This window comes from Amborella trichopoda, chromosome 5 (genome assembly GCF_054954075.1).
Source record: "Amborella trichopoda isolate Santa Cruz 75 chromosome 5, AtrichopodaSantaCruz75HAP2 v2.0, whole genome shotgun sequence".
NCBI classification, from domain to species: Eukaryota; Viridiplantae; Streptophyta; class Magnoliopsida; order Amborellales; family Amborellaceae; genus Amborella; species Amborella trichopoda.
In genome coordinates, this window is record NC_142340.1 from 10022935 (window position 1) to 10040807 (window position 17873).

The following is a 17873-nucleotide window of genomic DNA, read 5'->3' on the forward strand; positions in this document are numbered from 1 at the left end:
AACAACAATATCTTCCAAGGTTGATCTTGACTATCACTCAAAATGAATCCGCAGTTATCCTGAAAAAATGTTTACCATAGTTTGATGAGTTTGGCTACTCAGTAAGTGATCATCATAATCCTAAAAATAATCATGATTGAAAGATATCAATATTTTCCAAAATGAGATCTATTAACGGAAATGCATCAACAGTTTTACTTTCAATAAATGCATAATTAAGTATAATCCGAATAATTGAAATGTTTATAACACTTTTAACGGCAGTACATAATTCAAAGGATTTCACAAAATACCCTACTGGCGTCCCAAGTAGGTCTCCTATATACCCCATCAGCGTCCTGATGGGTCCACTTAATCCCTAGCGGCGTCCCAGATAGGTCCACTTAATCCCTGTAGGTCCACTTATACCTCACCGGCGTACCGGATGAGTCCACTTAAACCCTACCGGCGTCCCGGATAGGTCCACTTATACCTCACCGGTGAACCGGATGAGTCCACTTGCATACTTAAATTATTTCTAAATCTCTTTAAACATTCGAAAGCAGCAATATCATGTACTCAACATATCACTGAAACCATTAATATGAATTTCACTTAAACCATTAATAACAGTCACTCTCTATAACATTTCAAAAATAACCAATCAAATATTTTGGGCTCAAATTTAGAAAGGTAGCAGTTTGTAAAGGCATTCTAGCATAATTGCCAATTTAATATGTATAGAAAAACTCTTATAAAAATTCAAGAATACAGAATTATCACAATTTATGGAATATCAATTCACAAATAAACATTTTACAACAATACTATAATCAATTACAAAAATGTCAATTTTTTAAATAATACGGCAGTCATTTGCACATGAATTTTTCAATGTCTAAATATTTAAAACAGTAGAAAGAAATATCACAATTTTACTAAAAGCAGAATTATCACAATTTTTTCTAACAATAGACAAGAAAAATAAATAAATTTATTTTTCTAATTTACAGCATTCAAAATTTCTAACATAGATAAAATATCACAATTTTTATTAAAAAGATTATTTTTCAAGATAATGAGGTCACGTGCGCATAAAATTTATCGCGCCTAAAATTCATGATAATAAGCAGAAATAATTATTTCATTTTATTTTTAAAAAGAATGGATTATTTTTCGAGACAATGAGGTCACTTACACACAAAACTGATAAAATAAAGATCCTAGACGGAAATATCACTATTTATTAAAAATAGACTATTTTTCAGAAAGACGATGTCACTTACACACAAAACTTATAAAATAAAGATCCTGGACTGAAATATCACTATTTATTAGAAATAGACTATTTTTCAGGAAGACGATGTCACTTACACACAAAACTTATAAAATAAAGATCCTTGACGGAAATATCACTATTTATTAAAAATAGACTATTTTTCAAGAAGACGATGTCACTTACACACAAAACTTATAAAATAAAGATCCTGGACGGAAATATCACTATTTATTAAAAATAGACTATTTTTCAAGAAGACGATGTCACTTACACACAAAACTTATAAAATAAAGATCCTGGACGGAAATATCACTATTTATTAAAAATAGACTATTTTTCAGGAAGACGATGTCACTTACACACAAAACTTATAAAATAAAGATCCTGGACGGAAATATCACTATTTATTAAAAATAGACTATTTTTCAGGAAGACGATGTCACTTACCCACAATTATTTGAGAGGGAGCTTCCGATAAAAATTTTCGGTTCGAGAGAGAAGTTCACTGTGTTTCGACCAGAGAGAGATCTCAAAGTTTTGTTTTAGGGTGGGAGTGCTCACATCCCCTATTTAAATTCTTATAACGTATTATTATATTATTTTCTTACGCTCTACCTCATACCTGAGGTGTCGCGTTAAAAGCAAACGTTTATCGTACGAAAACCACTTCCGCTAAAGGACGTTGCTAGCTGCAAGCAACAGGAGGCAAAAGCGGGGAAAGAAAAAAAGTAAAGGCAAAGCAAAAGTTAATTCAAAGCAAAAGTTTTTGAAAACAGTGATGGTCCCCAAGGACCATCATACTCAAACAGAACATCACCTATTTATAAGCATATTTTCTCTTTTTTTTGTTTTTTTTGAAATTTTAGGATTGTTACAGTCTGTGTATAGTTTAGGTGTCTATGATTTAGTTTCTATTAATATCATTTGTAATTTGTCTATAAAAGATAAGTTTGTATATTTCAAAAAGGGAAAAGTTTATATAAGGTTGTAACCTTAAAATGTAGAATTATAGATGCACCTCAAAAATCTATCGGAAAGGGTGTTTTAATGTTGAAAAACCCTCTATTTGGTCATCTCGATATCGAGATGTATGAATATAAAAAAAAAAAATTTGGGTCTCAGAAATAGTGCGTCTGGCAACACATTATCTAGGTCATCCACTTTCAAAATTTTCATATGTTTATAGATCTTCTTGATTAGAATTTAAAATTTTATAATTAGATATAAAAATAGATTTTAAAATAATTCTAAGAATTGTTTACAACAAAAATACATGTTATGATAAAATTTGGAGGTGCACCTTAATTGGATTGTTTAAGGTTGCAACCTTATAGAAACCGCACCCTTTCAAAAATGTTTTTCTCAATGGTGATCTTGATACAGAATTACATATGAAGTTATATTCTAGCGTTGTGGATTATAAAAAACGTGTGTGTAAACTTTGACGAGCTTTATATGGACTCAAACAAGCACCTCGTGCTTGGCTTGAGAAATTTTATAATGAAGTTATTTCGGTTGGATTTTGATAAAGTCATCATGATCTGGTGCTCTTTGTATCTAAAACTTTTGAAGGACGAGTTCTCTTGTTACTATACATGGATGGCATGATTATCTTTGATAATGATATGGGCATAATTTATAAATTCAAACAAAAGCTCAGTAGCACCTTTGAAATGAAAGATTTGGATTTCTTGCGGCATTCCCTTGGACTAGAAATTACCTATTCTCCTCATGATATCTGTTGTCATAACGAAAATATGCTTCAGAAATTGTTTCTCAAGCTCGACTACAGAATGATACAAAGAAAGTTGATACCCCTCTTGAGTTCAATGCTAAATTTCGGACTACAGATGGAGAAGCTCTTCCTGACCCAACCTTTTATAGGCAACTGGTTGGAAAACTGACAACAAGAGTGCCATTTATATTTCTAAAAATCCGGAGTTCCATGAGCGCACGAAACATATTGAAGTCAATTGCTACTATGTTTGACAAATATATCTCAGGTATAATTCCGTACCATATGTGCCTACTGCAGCATAACTCATGAACTTCTTCACTAAGTCTCATTCCCTGCATCCTTTGTTTCCAAACTCTCTATGCTTCCTTTAAATCATCTCGAGTTTGAAGGGGAGTGTAAATAGACATGACAACTACAACAGATATAGCAACTAGATATTGAGATTTGTCAATGTTTAATTGTATACTATATCTATATAGAAACTGTATCCTAGAGTTTTAACAAGTATTGGTTGTACCCTATCTATAAATCGACAACTGTATTGTAATTCTTATTAATAATTGAATACAGAGAAAGATTATCTCTCACAGTGACAAAGTTTGGAAGTGCACTTTAATTTGATTGTTTAATGTTGCAACCTTATGAAAAGTTCGAGAAAATTTATTTTGAATTTTGATTTTGGTCAATGAAATAAATGCAGCCACTCAATTTTACATCCAATGGTCAAGATTAATTTGACCATCTTCTACCAAAAGTAAATGGTCTCGAATCAAGGTTTAAAACTTCAACAATTCGGATCGGAATTATCCAATCGGGATCGAGAACTGTCGAAACCGATTTGGTTCCCGTCATATATCAGGAACCAACCTGAGTCCCCCCTCCCCCATCTGAACCGGCCAGCTCATCGACATAAAGCATAATCATCCGATTCTTATCGGAACCGGTTGTAACAAGGGATACTTAAGTCGATTTTAGATTTTTTTTAAAAAAAATCGGATGACCCAACCCCATAATTTTAAATTCTTTTGGTAGAGGGGCAAAGGCCCACCCCTATAATTTTCATTGTAAAAAAAATAAAAAAGGCCATCACTTTAAGTGGCCGCAAGCACTTTAATGCACGTGTCATCACGGCATGAAATTTTCATTGTTGCGCGCGGTGCTTTGCCATTGTGCATGATGCTCTTACGGAAGCTCTCACTCTTTTTAATATTCGATGTAAGACAAATTCTCCCATTTTTTCACTTTGAGTAAATGCTACAACAAGTCATGAACTTTGGGACAAAGTGGTTATTCAAATTGATACCATTCAAGTGGAAAAAATAGTCATTTTTGAGTGGTCATTCAAATTATCCCAGCGTAAATTATGTGGGTTTCAACACATGACAAAACTTTAGGACATACTACAAACATTTGGGAGCAATTTTACATGCGAGACATTTACAATAACATGCAAACTTACATAGCTATTTACATATTTTATTATATTATTTGCATAGTTGCCCTTTAAAGCTATTTTATTTGTATAGTTTATTTGCATTGTATAAACTTAGCTTATTCACGCCATAGTTTAAACATTGTTAATCTATATTATAGTTATTTTATGCCATAGATAATTTTGAAAGTTTACATAATTCTAAATTAGCTAATTTCTAATTATTTTACACCATAACTTATTTACACTATATAACTTTGATTTTATAACATGCTGCTAATTTCAAAGCTATATAAATAAACTTCTATGGTGTAAAGAAAACTTTGCCAACAAAGGAAATTAAGACAATGCGACATCTGTCTCCTTTTTTTCTTTTGGACGTGATTTCTATGAGTCCATGTAGAAATGAGTTACCTCTTAAAATTTATTTTTGATATGGGTTTTTGGATTTAATTTTTAGGGATATGTAATATCTAACATAGAGATCATGAATATGAAAAAGTAAATAAATTTTAAAAATAAAAAAATAATAATTCTATTAATAAAACATTTAGACCGTTAGTTTTAATTGTTTTTAGATGGACCACTTATTTGTATCTATCTTTAAAATGGATGCTTTATACCTCGGGGACCGCAAATGTAGAAATGCAGTCCCCATGCATGAAATAATTTTCTTTTTCTTTTTAGTTTTTTTGTTTTTTAACATTCAAATGAATGTAAGACAATGCAAGAAAAAAAAGCCTAAAGTATTCAATAGTCAACATACATCTAGACATGAAAACGATGTATTAATATTCATGTATTTTTTTAAAATAATGAAAGTATATAATGCATAACCCCCTCAATTTTTTGAAACTCAAAAAATACTATTTAGTAATTTTTTTCAGCCGAAACAGGCTGATCTTTCTTTTATCCGACCCAATTTTTAGAGTGATCGATCCAGTTCACCGATCCATTTTTTAAACCTTAGTCTCATTATATGCTTTTCCATTTTTAAATGGAAATTGTTTTACGCATGTTGGACCGCATTTCTACATATACGGTCCAGAAAGCGTAAGCATCCATCTTAAAGATGGTACAAGTAAGTGTTCCATCTAAAAACAATGGAAATTAACAGTCCAAATGTTTTCTTATTAGAATTATTATTTTTGATTTTTAAAATTTATTTATTTTTTATATTCGTGATCTCCACATTAGAGATTATATGACTTTAAAAATTGAATCTTAAAATCCATCTCAAAAATAGATTTATTAAGAGACCTGCATTTCTATATACGCAGTCAAAATAGATTTATTAAGAGGGCGGCAAAAATAGATTTATTAAGAGGCCCGCATTTCTACATGGGCCCGGGCCATGGAAACCGGGTCCTTTTTAAATATCTCTACAGGCAAGGCATTTTTATATTAATTTCCATTAAAATAATCTCCAGTCTCCATCATTGATAATGGAGGGAGGTCGTTGCTCCAGTGTACCATATATCATACTAAACTTGTGTATGACATTACTCTCATGGCAAAATCAATGGAAAGGCGTGGACAGCGGAGACCGCTCTTTTCCTGGATGTTATGTTTGGACTCTCATCTTTCAGCACGTGCACGTCTGTTCTGGACTGCAATGGTATGCTCTCTCGTCAATCTAGAGATAGAAAGTGGAAAGACGCCCTGTCACTGACCAGAGGAGAGAGAGAGAGTAGTCAGAAATTCAGAGATAGAGAGAGAGGTGATAGAGCACGTGCTTGAGGAAGCAGGCAGACAGAGTCCAAAAATAACATCCGGAAGAGAGACAAAGAGAAAGAGGAAAGAGTGTGCAGAAGTCATCTGTTTTCTTCTAATCGCCGTTTCTGCAACACTAAGCGGAACATAGGTTTCTTCTTTCCACCTCTATAAGCCCACCCAACTTCTTCGGAACGCCCCTAGGGCAAGAACCACAGTTAATTTCCTTCCAATCATGGTTTTTCACAAATGGGCATTTGCTGTGCTTCATGTGCTCGCACTATTCAGTTCCATTTCATGGTTTGATGGAGTTTTTGCAGAGACCCCAACAGATATTTTGCAGAGAGCCAAGCAGCCAGAGATGTTGGAATGGCTTAGACATATAAGGAGGAGTATACATGAGCACCCTGAGCTTGGGTTTGAGGAATTTGAGACAAGCAAATTGGTCAGAAGGAAGCTCGATGAACTTGGGGTTCAGTATAAATGGCCTGTTGCGGTGACTGGTGTTGTGGGTTTTATTGGAAGTGGACGCCCGCCTTTTGTGGCCATTCGAGCTGATATGGATGCTCTTCCTATTGAGGTAAAGATCTTATGTCTGCGTTTTCTTCCAATTTAATATTTAGAAATTGATTTCGAGCCAAATGTATTTTGTTTTACAGCGTTTTGTTTTCTTTTCTTCTTCTGTTAATTTGGTTTGTTTTGGTAAATTTAAAATTTTGGCTTTGACCATGATTTCCAATTTGTTCATATTCATTTTTTCAAAAAACAAGAAGAACAAACTCTTATGTGTTTCCATTTGGGTTTTTTTTTGTTTCTCATATCCTTTTTTTTTTGGGTTTTCATTTCTGTGTTCTTGTTTTTTTTGATGGAGGGGGGCTGGTTGGTAAACGTCTTGATTGAATGGTTAGGCACTTGTCTTTGTTTCAAGTTTGGGCTTTCTGTATTGTAATTTAGGTGGGAGTTTGCAAATAGCTTACATGGATATTTTTAAATTTTCTTTTTGCCCTTTTTTTTTTATCATTTTTCTTTTTTCTTTAATATGATAGAAATTAGACTTTCCCACTATAGTGCACCGTGTCTCATTTCTCTTTATTCTAAAGGTTTTATTTCTTGTTGCATTTATCATATTCATCATTTTTTTCAGAGGAAAGTGGAGTTGGGTTTGTAGAGATTAATGGAGTTTTACAGAAATTATTAATATAGTTTCCTTTTGCAGTTGGATTTGGCTAGTATATCTTTTCTCTATTTTTTTAATCTTTCTTATTTTTCTTGGGACTGAAAGTGCTGACACATCCGAACCAAAATTAAGTTGGGAGTTTTCCGGAATATTTCAATTGGGATGGTTAGATTTGTTTAGATATTGTGGCGAATTAAGGCAAAATGTTTGGAAAAAATGTAATTTATGTATCGGCTTGGTGGAGTATGTTTAGGAGGCTGTTGAGTGGGAGCACAAGAGCAAAATCCCGGGGAAGATGCACGCTTGTGGGCACGATGCCCATATCACAATGCTACTTGGCGCTGCAAAGATCCTTCAAGAGCGTAAAGATGACTTGCAGGTTTGTACTGCAACTGTTGTTTTTATCGACTGTGTGTTTGTTTGTGAATTTTAGGATCTATTTTATATGTTTTTTGATAGTGGACTTCGAAGTTTGAAGTTTAAGGGCATTCCTTATATGGGTGACACTGTATAGCGACTTTGATTCTGATGTTGCTGGAATGCATTTATCCAAGAAGAGCTCTTGAAGTAGTGGGCTCATTGCACACATATTCTCGTATCTTTAATGTAATTTGACATTTTGTGGGCTCATGCAGTGATATCTGTGTGACTTCCTAAAAGCTGTCCTTACTTGTAGAAGATGCAGAGACACATACAGACTCACAAGATGTGTATTCATGTATCTACTCACAGTTCAGATGCTGTTGTGTTTGATCTGTGCTTATGTTCTTCATGGTTTATGTCTTTGGCTTTAGATGCATAGGGCATGTAATCTTCTTAAATGATAAAACATGGATTAAGGCTATAAGAATACATTTATTCAGATTGTAGTGGATATCAGGTTGCACATCTTTGTGTTGTGCTGCATAAGAACCTTTTGTGTCTGAATGTAATCCTTCTTTTACCCATACGTGTGCTTTTGTCTTTGTAATTTCTATCAATCGTTTGATTAATAGTTTGAGTTTCTAGTTACAAATGGCAATTTTGCTTATCAATCAATCTATCTTATAAATATTCAAGGCTTTTATTTTTATTCTAATCAATTGATAACATCTGGATTCTCTAACTTGGAATAGGACAGGTTCCTTGAATTGTGTTGGTGTCAGGTCTTTTCTTCCTTCACACTAATAGTTCCACCTGGAGCTTGTGCAGCAATTTCCATCTTTTATTGTTTGTTTTTTCTTTCTGTCTATGTGATGGGGCAGTTGCCATGGTCTTCTTATATCGTGATATAAATTGTATGGACTAACACATCTCTTGGGAAAAAAAAATAGTGTACTTATACATGCACACTTATATGTCGATGTTAGATATATTCACACATATGTGCGTTTATCTAGGCATAGGTATGCATCTGTTTATGGTCATTAATGCATGTCTTTGAATGAGAAATTGACTTGAATTTCTGAAAATAAAAATTACTAGTATATGTAGTGAACAAAATGAACAATTCATTTGCTTCTCAAAAACTTTCATGGTATCAGAGAGGCATCCAGTTTAGGGTTTGTTCCAAACTTTAAAGTTCTCTTCTGGAGAATTTCCTTTGTGCCATCTATTTTTTCATGTCCATATTCAAGAGCGATCATCAAAGTCATTTTGCCTGCTTTTATCCTACCATTTTTGCTCTTTCTCTCTCTACCATTATCGTCCTCACCTTTTAGTATTTTTTATCTCTCACTTGCACCCCTCCTTTTCTGGATTTCTCTTCTCACTCACTCAGTATCTCTGTCACCTCTGTCTCTTATCTTCTCATGAAATGTTAAGAAAGAAATTCTTGCACTTCCTTCAGTGTTTATTTCTATAAGAAAAACAGAAGATAAATGCCTCAGCAATAAGGGGGAAATATTTGTCTTTGATGATTAGAACATCCTGATGCTCACGTTTCTAGAAATCACCGCTTACAAAGTTTATGTCTTTTATCCTTCTATTGATCAACAACTTGATGGGTGATCATATTCATCCAATCTCATGGGATTTCTGGATGGACTCCATCCAATTCCCACCCATTTTATGAATTGAAAGATATGAGTGTTGGTGGAAGAGTTCTCTCCTTACATACCCTAAATTTGCATTATATAGCTGCTGTTTTTTATTCTGTTCTTGGCGAGCTAGTTTAATTTAATGCTTTCGTTTGAATTGTTAGTCAAGTAAGCTCTGGAATGTTGATTTGATCTTCAATAATGGACAGAATTTTAGCTCCCATTTTTGTTTACATACTCATCAGTTTCAAATTATTTTGTTATCAAGTTGTTGCATTGCAAGAGAAACCCAAGCCTTGCCTGAGTCCTTTATGTTCTCATGGTACTTGGGAAGGTTAGAAAACATTTTTAACATTAATACAGTTTGTGCTAGTTGTGGCATTGTTTATTTGTCATCCACGTGAAAATTGTAGGTGTTGTAGCTTCAAGGACATTGCCATGTTGTTATCGTATCCTAATTTTTCTGTTCATTAGGGAAGTCTGTTATTTGACCCTGCCTGTTCTTTTATATAAGATATGTAGTTTCTTCTTTAGTCTAGATAGAATGTATTTCAATTTTTGAACTTCCTAGTGAAAAACACAAGAATCTAGTGACAGTGTTGCAAGGATTCCAACATGGATGTAGGTGTTTGACATGGCGCATCGAAAAATCCTGATATGTCTACACAAAATGAAAAAACAAAGCATACAATGTCCATTATGATTGCAGTACTATTATTGCATTACGTTTTATCTTGTGGCATATGACACAATGTTTAGTAAAATTTTTATATAATGAATAATGACTTCAGGAATTTTTTGTTCGGCAACTGCAGTAATAACATTTATAGGTTGACGGTAATTATGTCTTTGTGTGCATATGAATAGTGGGTTATTTTCTATTGTGATAATATCTAAACCAAAGAAGAAAGAAACAACATATATACAAGTTGCATTAGATGAATGGGATATCATTCTTACTTCGGTGGAATATACTTTGATTCATATTGCAGATGTACCGAGGGTGCATCAGGGGCCATGCGTGTGTCAACAAGTGTTATTGAGCATGAATGCTGGTGTAACACTGGCTGGGGGATGTCATTTATATTGTTATTCGATTTGCATTCAGATGTGGTAACCATGCCTTCAAATTAGAACTTGAAGTCCCTTTTAATCAGGCTTCCACTCTCATCTCTATTATTTTCTGAACTGCATGGTTTGCCCTATTGACATCTAGCCAATGTCGTCACGCATGTGACACGTCTTAAGCTGACATTTTTTAATATTAATTCTCCCTTCAAGGCCATATTTTTTTGAAAATCCTTATGTACTTTTTAGTATCGTTTTGATCTCTTTACTATTCTATCCTCCTACTTGGATGTTAGGGATTTCGGTGGAAGGTGGGACAGCCTCGTTGTTTAGGTGTGGTACCAATTGGCGATAAAATGAAAGAGTAGAGGGCTGACCATGTGTGGCACTGACCAAGTACAACACCTGTTAGGATGTGCGAGTTAGTTCAAGTGGAAGGACTGAAAATGGCAAGGGGTAGGCCCAAAAGGACGTTGTTGGAAGTAGTCCGAAAAGATATGGGGACTTATGGTCTCACTGAGGATATGACCTTTAAAAGAGCAGAATGGAGAACCAGGATTCATGTAGCCGACCCCAATTAATTAAAAAAAGGCTAAAATGATGATGATCTGCAACTCCACAAGTACAAAAAGGAGTGCAAGTAGAACTATGACACCAGCATTTACAGAAAGATTACATTTCCCCAGTAGTTCACACTGATCTGCACTCTACCTAATATTGTGCAATGTTTTAGTCTTAAGTGACCAAAATACCCATGATAATTGTTCCTTAGAGGTAGATATATTGGTTTGGGTGAGGGAGGTCAAGGGTTGTTCCGAAAAACCCATACAAGCTAACCGTGCCCCCAAAATACCCATTGCGCTCTTTGGAAAAGGGGATGTTGTTTATTGAAATAGAGTGATGAGATGAAATGATAAGAGAAAAGGGACGTCAAATAACCAAGGGCAGGAGGCAGAACCTGATGTTGCTTGAATATTTTTCTGGAAGCAAAGATTTAGTATGCTACAGGATAGAAACTCCATGTGCAATGTTGATTTTAATATTATGTTAAATACAATGGTCACGCTGATCTATTGGTATTTTATTTAATATTGCAGGAGCAATTGCTTTATATATTGTCAGGTGAAAATGACTAAATACCCATATGCTAGTAAAGGTTGTGATATCAAAATTAGAGGAGCACCCTAGCAGGAAATTTTGTGTGCATGTATGCTCATATTTGTCCAATTTGGACATTAATCTCTTGTAGGTACTCTAGAGTTGATCCCAATTTGAACGCATGACACATAATTTCCACCTTTGGAACTTGTGATGACTTGGGTTTCTTCATGCATAAAAAGTGTTCAATGCTGCAAAATACATGCATACTTAACCATCAATCATCTTTTTAGTAAATATAAAAGTATGAACATATATTTCAACTTCACATTGTTTAGAAGCAGTCATGGCCCATAAACATAAGAGTTGAACTGAACATGAGTGAGGTTTGGAATTTATGATTTTATTTATGTCAACATTCCTTTTAAATGCAAATTTTGAGAAGTTATTGGTTGACTTTCACTACGGTAAAATTTATTTCCATGCAACAAGTGATTTGAAAAAATTTTGATGTAACATTTCCTAAATTTCTTAAAATCCCAATTTAGAGATGACTCGAATTGAAACTTGGATTCTTCGCCACTTCTCCTTAATCTGTGGGGCAGTTAATGTTTAACTTCTAAAATAGATTTGTAAATATTAGCGTGCCTTCATTTTATGCAATTCAAATTTCGTAGAATTAGGATGTCGGAAGTGAAAGAAGCTTTGAAAAGGATGAAGTTAGGAAAGATTTTAGGACCAGATGGTATCCCGATAGAGGTTTGGAAGTGAATGGAGGAAATTAGCATTACTGGTTGACGAAGCTGTTCAAAAAGATGTTGAGAACAATAAAAATGGCAGACGAATGGAGGAAAAGTATTGTGGTGCCTATTTACAAGAACAAATGAGACATACAGAATTGTGCAAACTATCGAGGGGTCAAGCTTATGAGCCATGATATGAAGCTTTGGGGGAGAGTCATTGAGCAACGACTAAGGCATAAAACGAATGTATCTGAAGACCAATTTGGTTTTATGCCAGGAAGGTCAACAATTAAGGCTATTTTCCAACTTAGGCAACTAATTGAGAAGTTTAGGGCGAAGGGAAAAGATTTTAACATGGTCTTTAGGGAAAGGACTTTAACATGGTCTTTATTGATCTAGAGAAAACTTATGATAGAGTACCTCGAGATTTGATTTGGCGAGTGTTGGAAAAGAAAGACATTTCTAGACACTACATCGACTTGGTGAGAGATATGTACGATCAGTATTTTAAAATATAGCCGCATCACCGCATATGCGGCCGCATCATGCGGGATGCGCTCGCATCCACATAAAAAACAGGCGCATATGCGCTTTTGACAGATGCGGCTGCATCAGGCCCCATCGTGGCCGCATCCTACATAGGCCGCATCACATCGCATCCCACTGCTACAGTGCCCATCAAATTTTTTTTCTGTTTTGCCTCTAGGGGGAGGGGCAAAATGGTCTTTTTGACCATCCAAATGCTAGGGAAACTCTTTAGGGGAGTATTAGGGGCACTAAACGAAGATTTTCAGCCACTTTTGTGGCTTTTTTTGCATCAAATCGAGGTAAAAAAAATTTAAGGGGAATTATTTTTTCATTGAAATCTTCGATTTGGCGGTTGTTTGATACTTGGATGTTCATTGGATGCCTTTGATTGTTGATTTGGAGATGTTAGGGTGCATTTGTGATAAAAAATCGGGGGTTTCAGAGGTCAAAGAAATCGAGCAGTACTTCACAGAGTCGTAAATTTTTTTTCCTTCTTGTACAATATTACTATTATACATATTTTTGGGGCAATGTCTTCTTCCCAATCTTCTAGTAATAAGGATCCGACTTGAAAATATGCTAAATTAAAAAATCCCAAAGATAGAAATTGTGTGATATGCTTGCTCTGTAAAAATATTTATATGGGTGGATAGCTGGATACAAAATCTCCGACAACTAATAGTTTTGAAGTTAATCATTAAACTAAAATACCTAATATCACATATATCACCTTCATATTTTTTTCTATGCATCAACTTATTTTTTAAAATTTTTTTGAATTTTTTTACATTTTTTCGCATTATCGCGATGCACCTTCATCCGGGTCGCATCGAGCCGAATCGCCACATTGGCCCCCCACTGCATCAGGGCCGCAACCCGCATTTTAAAACACTGTGTACGATGGAGCACTAACTAGTGTACAAACAACTAGTGGAGAGACGAGTGAGTTTTCAGTGACAATAGGTCGACATCAAGGTTCAGCATTGATCCCGTGTCTTTTTGTCTTAGTTATGGACGACTTAATTAGACACCTATAGGATGAGGTACCATAGTGCAAGTTGTTCGCAGATGACATAATTTTGATTGATGAGACCCGAAACCATGTCAATACAAAGTTAGAACTTTAGAGGGATTCTCTAGAATCCAAAGGTTTTAAAATTAGTCGGACTAAGACAGAGTATATGGAGTGCAAGTTTAGTAATAATAGGAGTAGAGATGAGGAAGTAGTTAAGATTGACGATCAAGAAGTACAAAAAAGACTATACTTTTGATATCTTGGGTCGATAATCTGGAAAAATGGAGAGATCAAGGAAGATGTCGCACACATAATAAGAGCTGGGTGAGCAAAGTGGAGATGTGCGACTGGAATTTTATGTGATCACCGCATACCAATGAGGCTGAAGGGCAAATTCTATAGGACAACGGTGAGACCAGCTTTGCTCTATGGGACAGAATGTTGGGCGTACAAAAAACAATATACCCATAGAATGAGTGTAGCGGAGATGAGGATGTTGAGATGGATGAGTGGCAAGACAAGAAGGGATAGAATTCAAAATGAATTTATTCGAGAGAATTTAGGTGTGACACCAATAGACGATAAAATGAGAGAGAGTAGAGGGTTGGCCATGTGTGGCGCCGACCAAGTACAACACCTTTTAGGATGTGCGAGTTAGTTCAAGTGGAAGGACTGAAAAGGGCAAGGGGTAGGGCCCAAAGGACGTGGTTGGAAGTAGTCTGAAAGCTATGGAGACTTATGACCTCACTGAAGATATGACCTTTAATAGAGCAGAATGGAGAATAAGGGCCGAGTATAAGGGCCGAGCCATGTTTCAAAACATTGATTTTCAGCTTCAGTCATTAGTTATCTATTATCAGAATTTCCAGCATGAACCAGGATGTCTTACATTGTTTTGGTACTGTTTAGGACATGAAATGCTTGCCACAAGCCCTTTGATACATGTGAGCCCAACTTGTGAACTTATATGCTTGTTTTTACTTATTAAAAAGAAAAAATTACATGAGTGTTAAACATGTGTGTTACAACCGACGATCTTGTTCTTTCTTTTAAGAAATAATTTGTATGCATGTTTCAGTTGCAGTGCTAATCCATCACTTCTTTTCTAGCTATTTTATATCCCTTTAGTGTGTGCACATTACGCATGTGACATGCATTGATGTACTTTTGTTTTAGTTGCAACAGGGGACTGTGGTTCTCCTCTTTCAGCCTGCTGAGGAAGGAGGTGGTGGAGCAAAGAAAATGATAGAGGCTGGAGCTTTGGAAAATGTTGAAGCCATTTTTGGAATGCATGTGGTTCCTGACATTCACATTGGTGCTGTAGCTTCTAAGCCTGGCCCACTTATGGCTGGGTCTGGCTTCTTTGATGCAGTAATAAGTGGAAAGGGAGGTCATGCAGCTATTCCTCAGCATTCGATCGATCCCATTTTAGCTGCGTCAAATGTTATTGTTAGCTTGCAGCATCTTGTTTCACGGGAAGCAGATCCCTTGGATTCACAGGTAATTTCCTTGGGTATGCTAGAGCTATAGTGTGACATGTTTAAATTGTGGAATGATACTGAAAAAACATTTGAAAGATTATCGGGGTCCTTGAATTTTTGAAAATAAATATATAAAGTTAGAAGATTATTCTCTTCTACCATCTATAATAACACTGTAATAGTTATATACCACACTTGTTTGTCTGAAATTGCATTATGTATACTTTCTTTGAGCCTTGTTTGCTTCCGCGCATGATGGTGTTGATGAGTTTGTCACTTTAACTTTGCATATCTTCTTATGAATCTCATCTACCAGCCCCCTTAAGTACATCAATTAATTCTACCTTGTTCTAAACATAAAAATCAGATCACTGGTAAATAATTCATATGGTTATTAATGAGAAGGATTAACATCATTTAGTTTCAAGAGTGAAATTTACTTGTCAATGTTTTATCAATTTCTATTAACCAAGTGAGCCTGAGAAACCCCCATGGATCTCTTTTGAGCAATGGTTGCATTGTGCTTTACATCCTTGACTTAAAAAGGTTCATTGTCCATCTTCTTTACTATTTTTCTAGGGGATTGCTCTTCCTTAGCTGCAACCTGAGTCGTCCCTAGAATTGCATGCCCAGATCTTGCTGAAGTCCAATTGTCTGCCTTTGTATATGGAAAGGCATGAGACTTGGATCTCCAAGATATGGATAGCATGCGAAGCAGTGGATCATAGACAACATAAGGATACCTCCACGTGATTGGGCCAGAACACTCACAGGAGTGATTGAACTATTGAATACAAGAAGGGATCCTGGCTATTGTCAGGGAAAAGATAGATTTAAGAGACAAGTAATGGGCTAGGAGGCGAAGGTCACATTGTATAGAGACACGTCTGTGGTTGTCCTTGTAAGAGAGAGCACTTATGGGGGGTCAGCACCTGGTATAGACCAAGGCACTTGATAATTTTGATCAAACGCTGGTATTATTTGGAGTACTGCAATACCATATAGGACGTGTCGGGTGTCACCGCGTAGATTCTTTAGACATTAGAGGAGGCTGGCTCATGGCAAGCCATGACAGTCTGTGGTATAGGCAGTGTTGCAGCTACAAGGCTGCATGTCGTGCATGAAGGAAAGATGGTGGCATCGACATGTGTTAGTGTATCATCTTGTATCATCTGAGGGAGAAGGTGGTTGCCAAAGCTAGTACTGGAACACCAACTCGCCCCTTCAAGAGAAGACCGTCTTTTAGATCTAGAAATTATCACTTCGAGGAGTAGCCTTCACTCTATGTTTCCTTTAGAAATTATAAACAGGCTTCTTGTAGCAAGATACATGCAGCCCTCCAATGGAGTTAGCATGCCACTTGCATATCTAGAGGATTTTATCATATAGCCTTATGATTGTCTGAGTTCACCTTCCTTGAGAGGCATCTGATGTCTCAATCTCACATGAAAGATATGGGCTTATTATGGGATTCCTTTTTCTGTTACGGACTTGTTCAGTAGTTCTTTGGAGTTGAGGTTATGTTGTCCTAAAGAACATCTTATATCGTGGCAGTTTGACTCTGATCTCATTTCTTAGGTTGCTTTTACAGGCGACAATGTAGCGGGCCTTCCATTTGAGTTGACTTTCAAGACTCAGTATGGAGGGGTGAAGGTGTTTGTGAGTGGACAATATGCTGGGAAGTGGCAATCTTTCATATCTATGTATCACCCATGAATCACGCATGAGCTTGAGGTTCTCCAGAACATAGGAGCACATCAACAACCTCTTCTTATTGTTCATAGTATTACTTTCTACTTAAGATGAAAACAAGGTTATGGGCTCCTTGTGAGCTCATACTAATTATGTTTGATTTGATTCGACTGGTTGTTTTGGCATTTGGAGAAATACCAATGGCTATATTGCTACTTGGGTATTTCGTTCTTTTCCTAGACGTTAAGGAAGATGTCACTACTTTTATCAATGGCTATATGACTTCCTTACCTGCACTCACAATTTAAACCCACAAGTCTGTCATGAGGCTTTAATCGTCTATAAGCAATTTCTTAGCATACCCGTCTTTTGGATGCTGGCCAGTTAACAGCAAATACCAATGTCTAAAAATGCGGAAGGTGCCACCTAGGCATCTCCGTATAAGCGAGGTGCCCAAAAGATAGCAAAATTGGGTGGGTTTGATTTTTTGGTTCGTGGGGTGGGGGGAAGCGTTTGAAGCACGGACGGAGTGTTTTATATATTTGGTAAGACCGTAAGAGTGACCAATAGGGTGTCACCTAAAGTGAATTATAATTTCGGTTATGCTCTTGGCCATCAAATCTTTATTAGACGATTGAGAGTGCATGTTATGAACCTCTTCTCTATCTCTCTTGGCTCTAGTTCTCTCTCTCTCTCGGCTCTAGTTCTCTCTCTCTCTCTCTCTCTTTCTCTCTTGATTAGGGCATTGGCCCTGTCTCTCACTCTCTTTTTATTAGGGCAGTACGACAGCGCTGCCTCGAATAGGGCTCTCTATCTATTAGGGCACTTGCCCTCTCTCTCTCTCAATTAGGGCAAGGCCCTGGTTCTGCCTCGAATAGGACTCTCTCTCTATTAAGGCACCCATCCGTAGGG

The 17873-nt window shown here is 36.0% G+C and overlaps 1 protein-coding gene across 4 annotated transcripts in view; it reads left to right on the forward strand.

Moving 5' to 3' along the window:
- Positions 1–6224: 6224 nt before the first annotated feature.
- IAR3 (peptidase M20/M25/M40 family protein) overlaps positions 6225–17873 on the forward strand; it is a 29140-nt gene continuing 17491 nt past the window's right edge. For 2 of the 4 annotated variants that reach the window (XM_011628558.3, XM_088867411.1), the window contains exons 1-3: positions 6225–6721; positions 7572–7697; positions 14965–15288. In XM_011628558.3, coding sequence (XP_011626860.1) covers positions 6377–6721; positions 7572–7697; positions 14965–15288 — 795 coding nt within the window. In that variant the 5' untranslated portion in view covers positions 6225–6376. The remainder of the gene's footprint in view (positions 6722–7571; positions 7698–14964; positions 15289–17873) is intronic. The other 2 variants (XM_006853857.4, XM_088867412.1) reach the window with 1 other exon arrangement.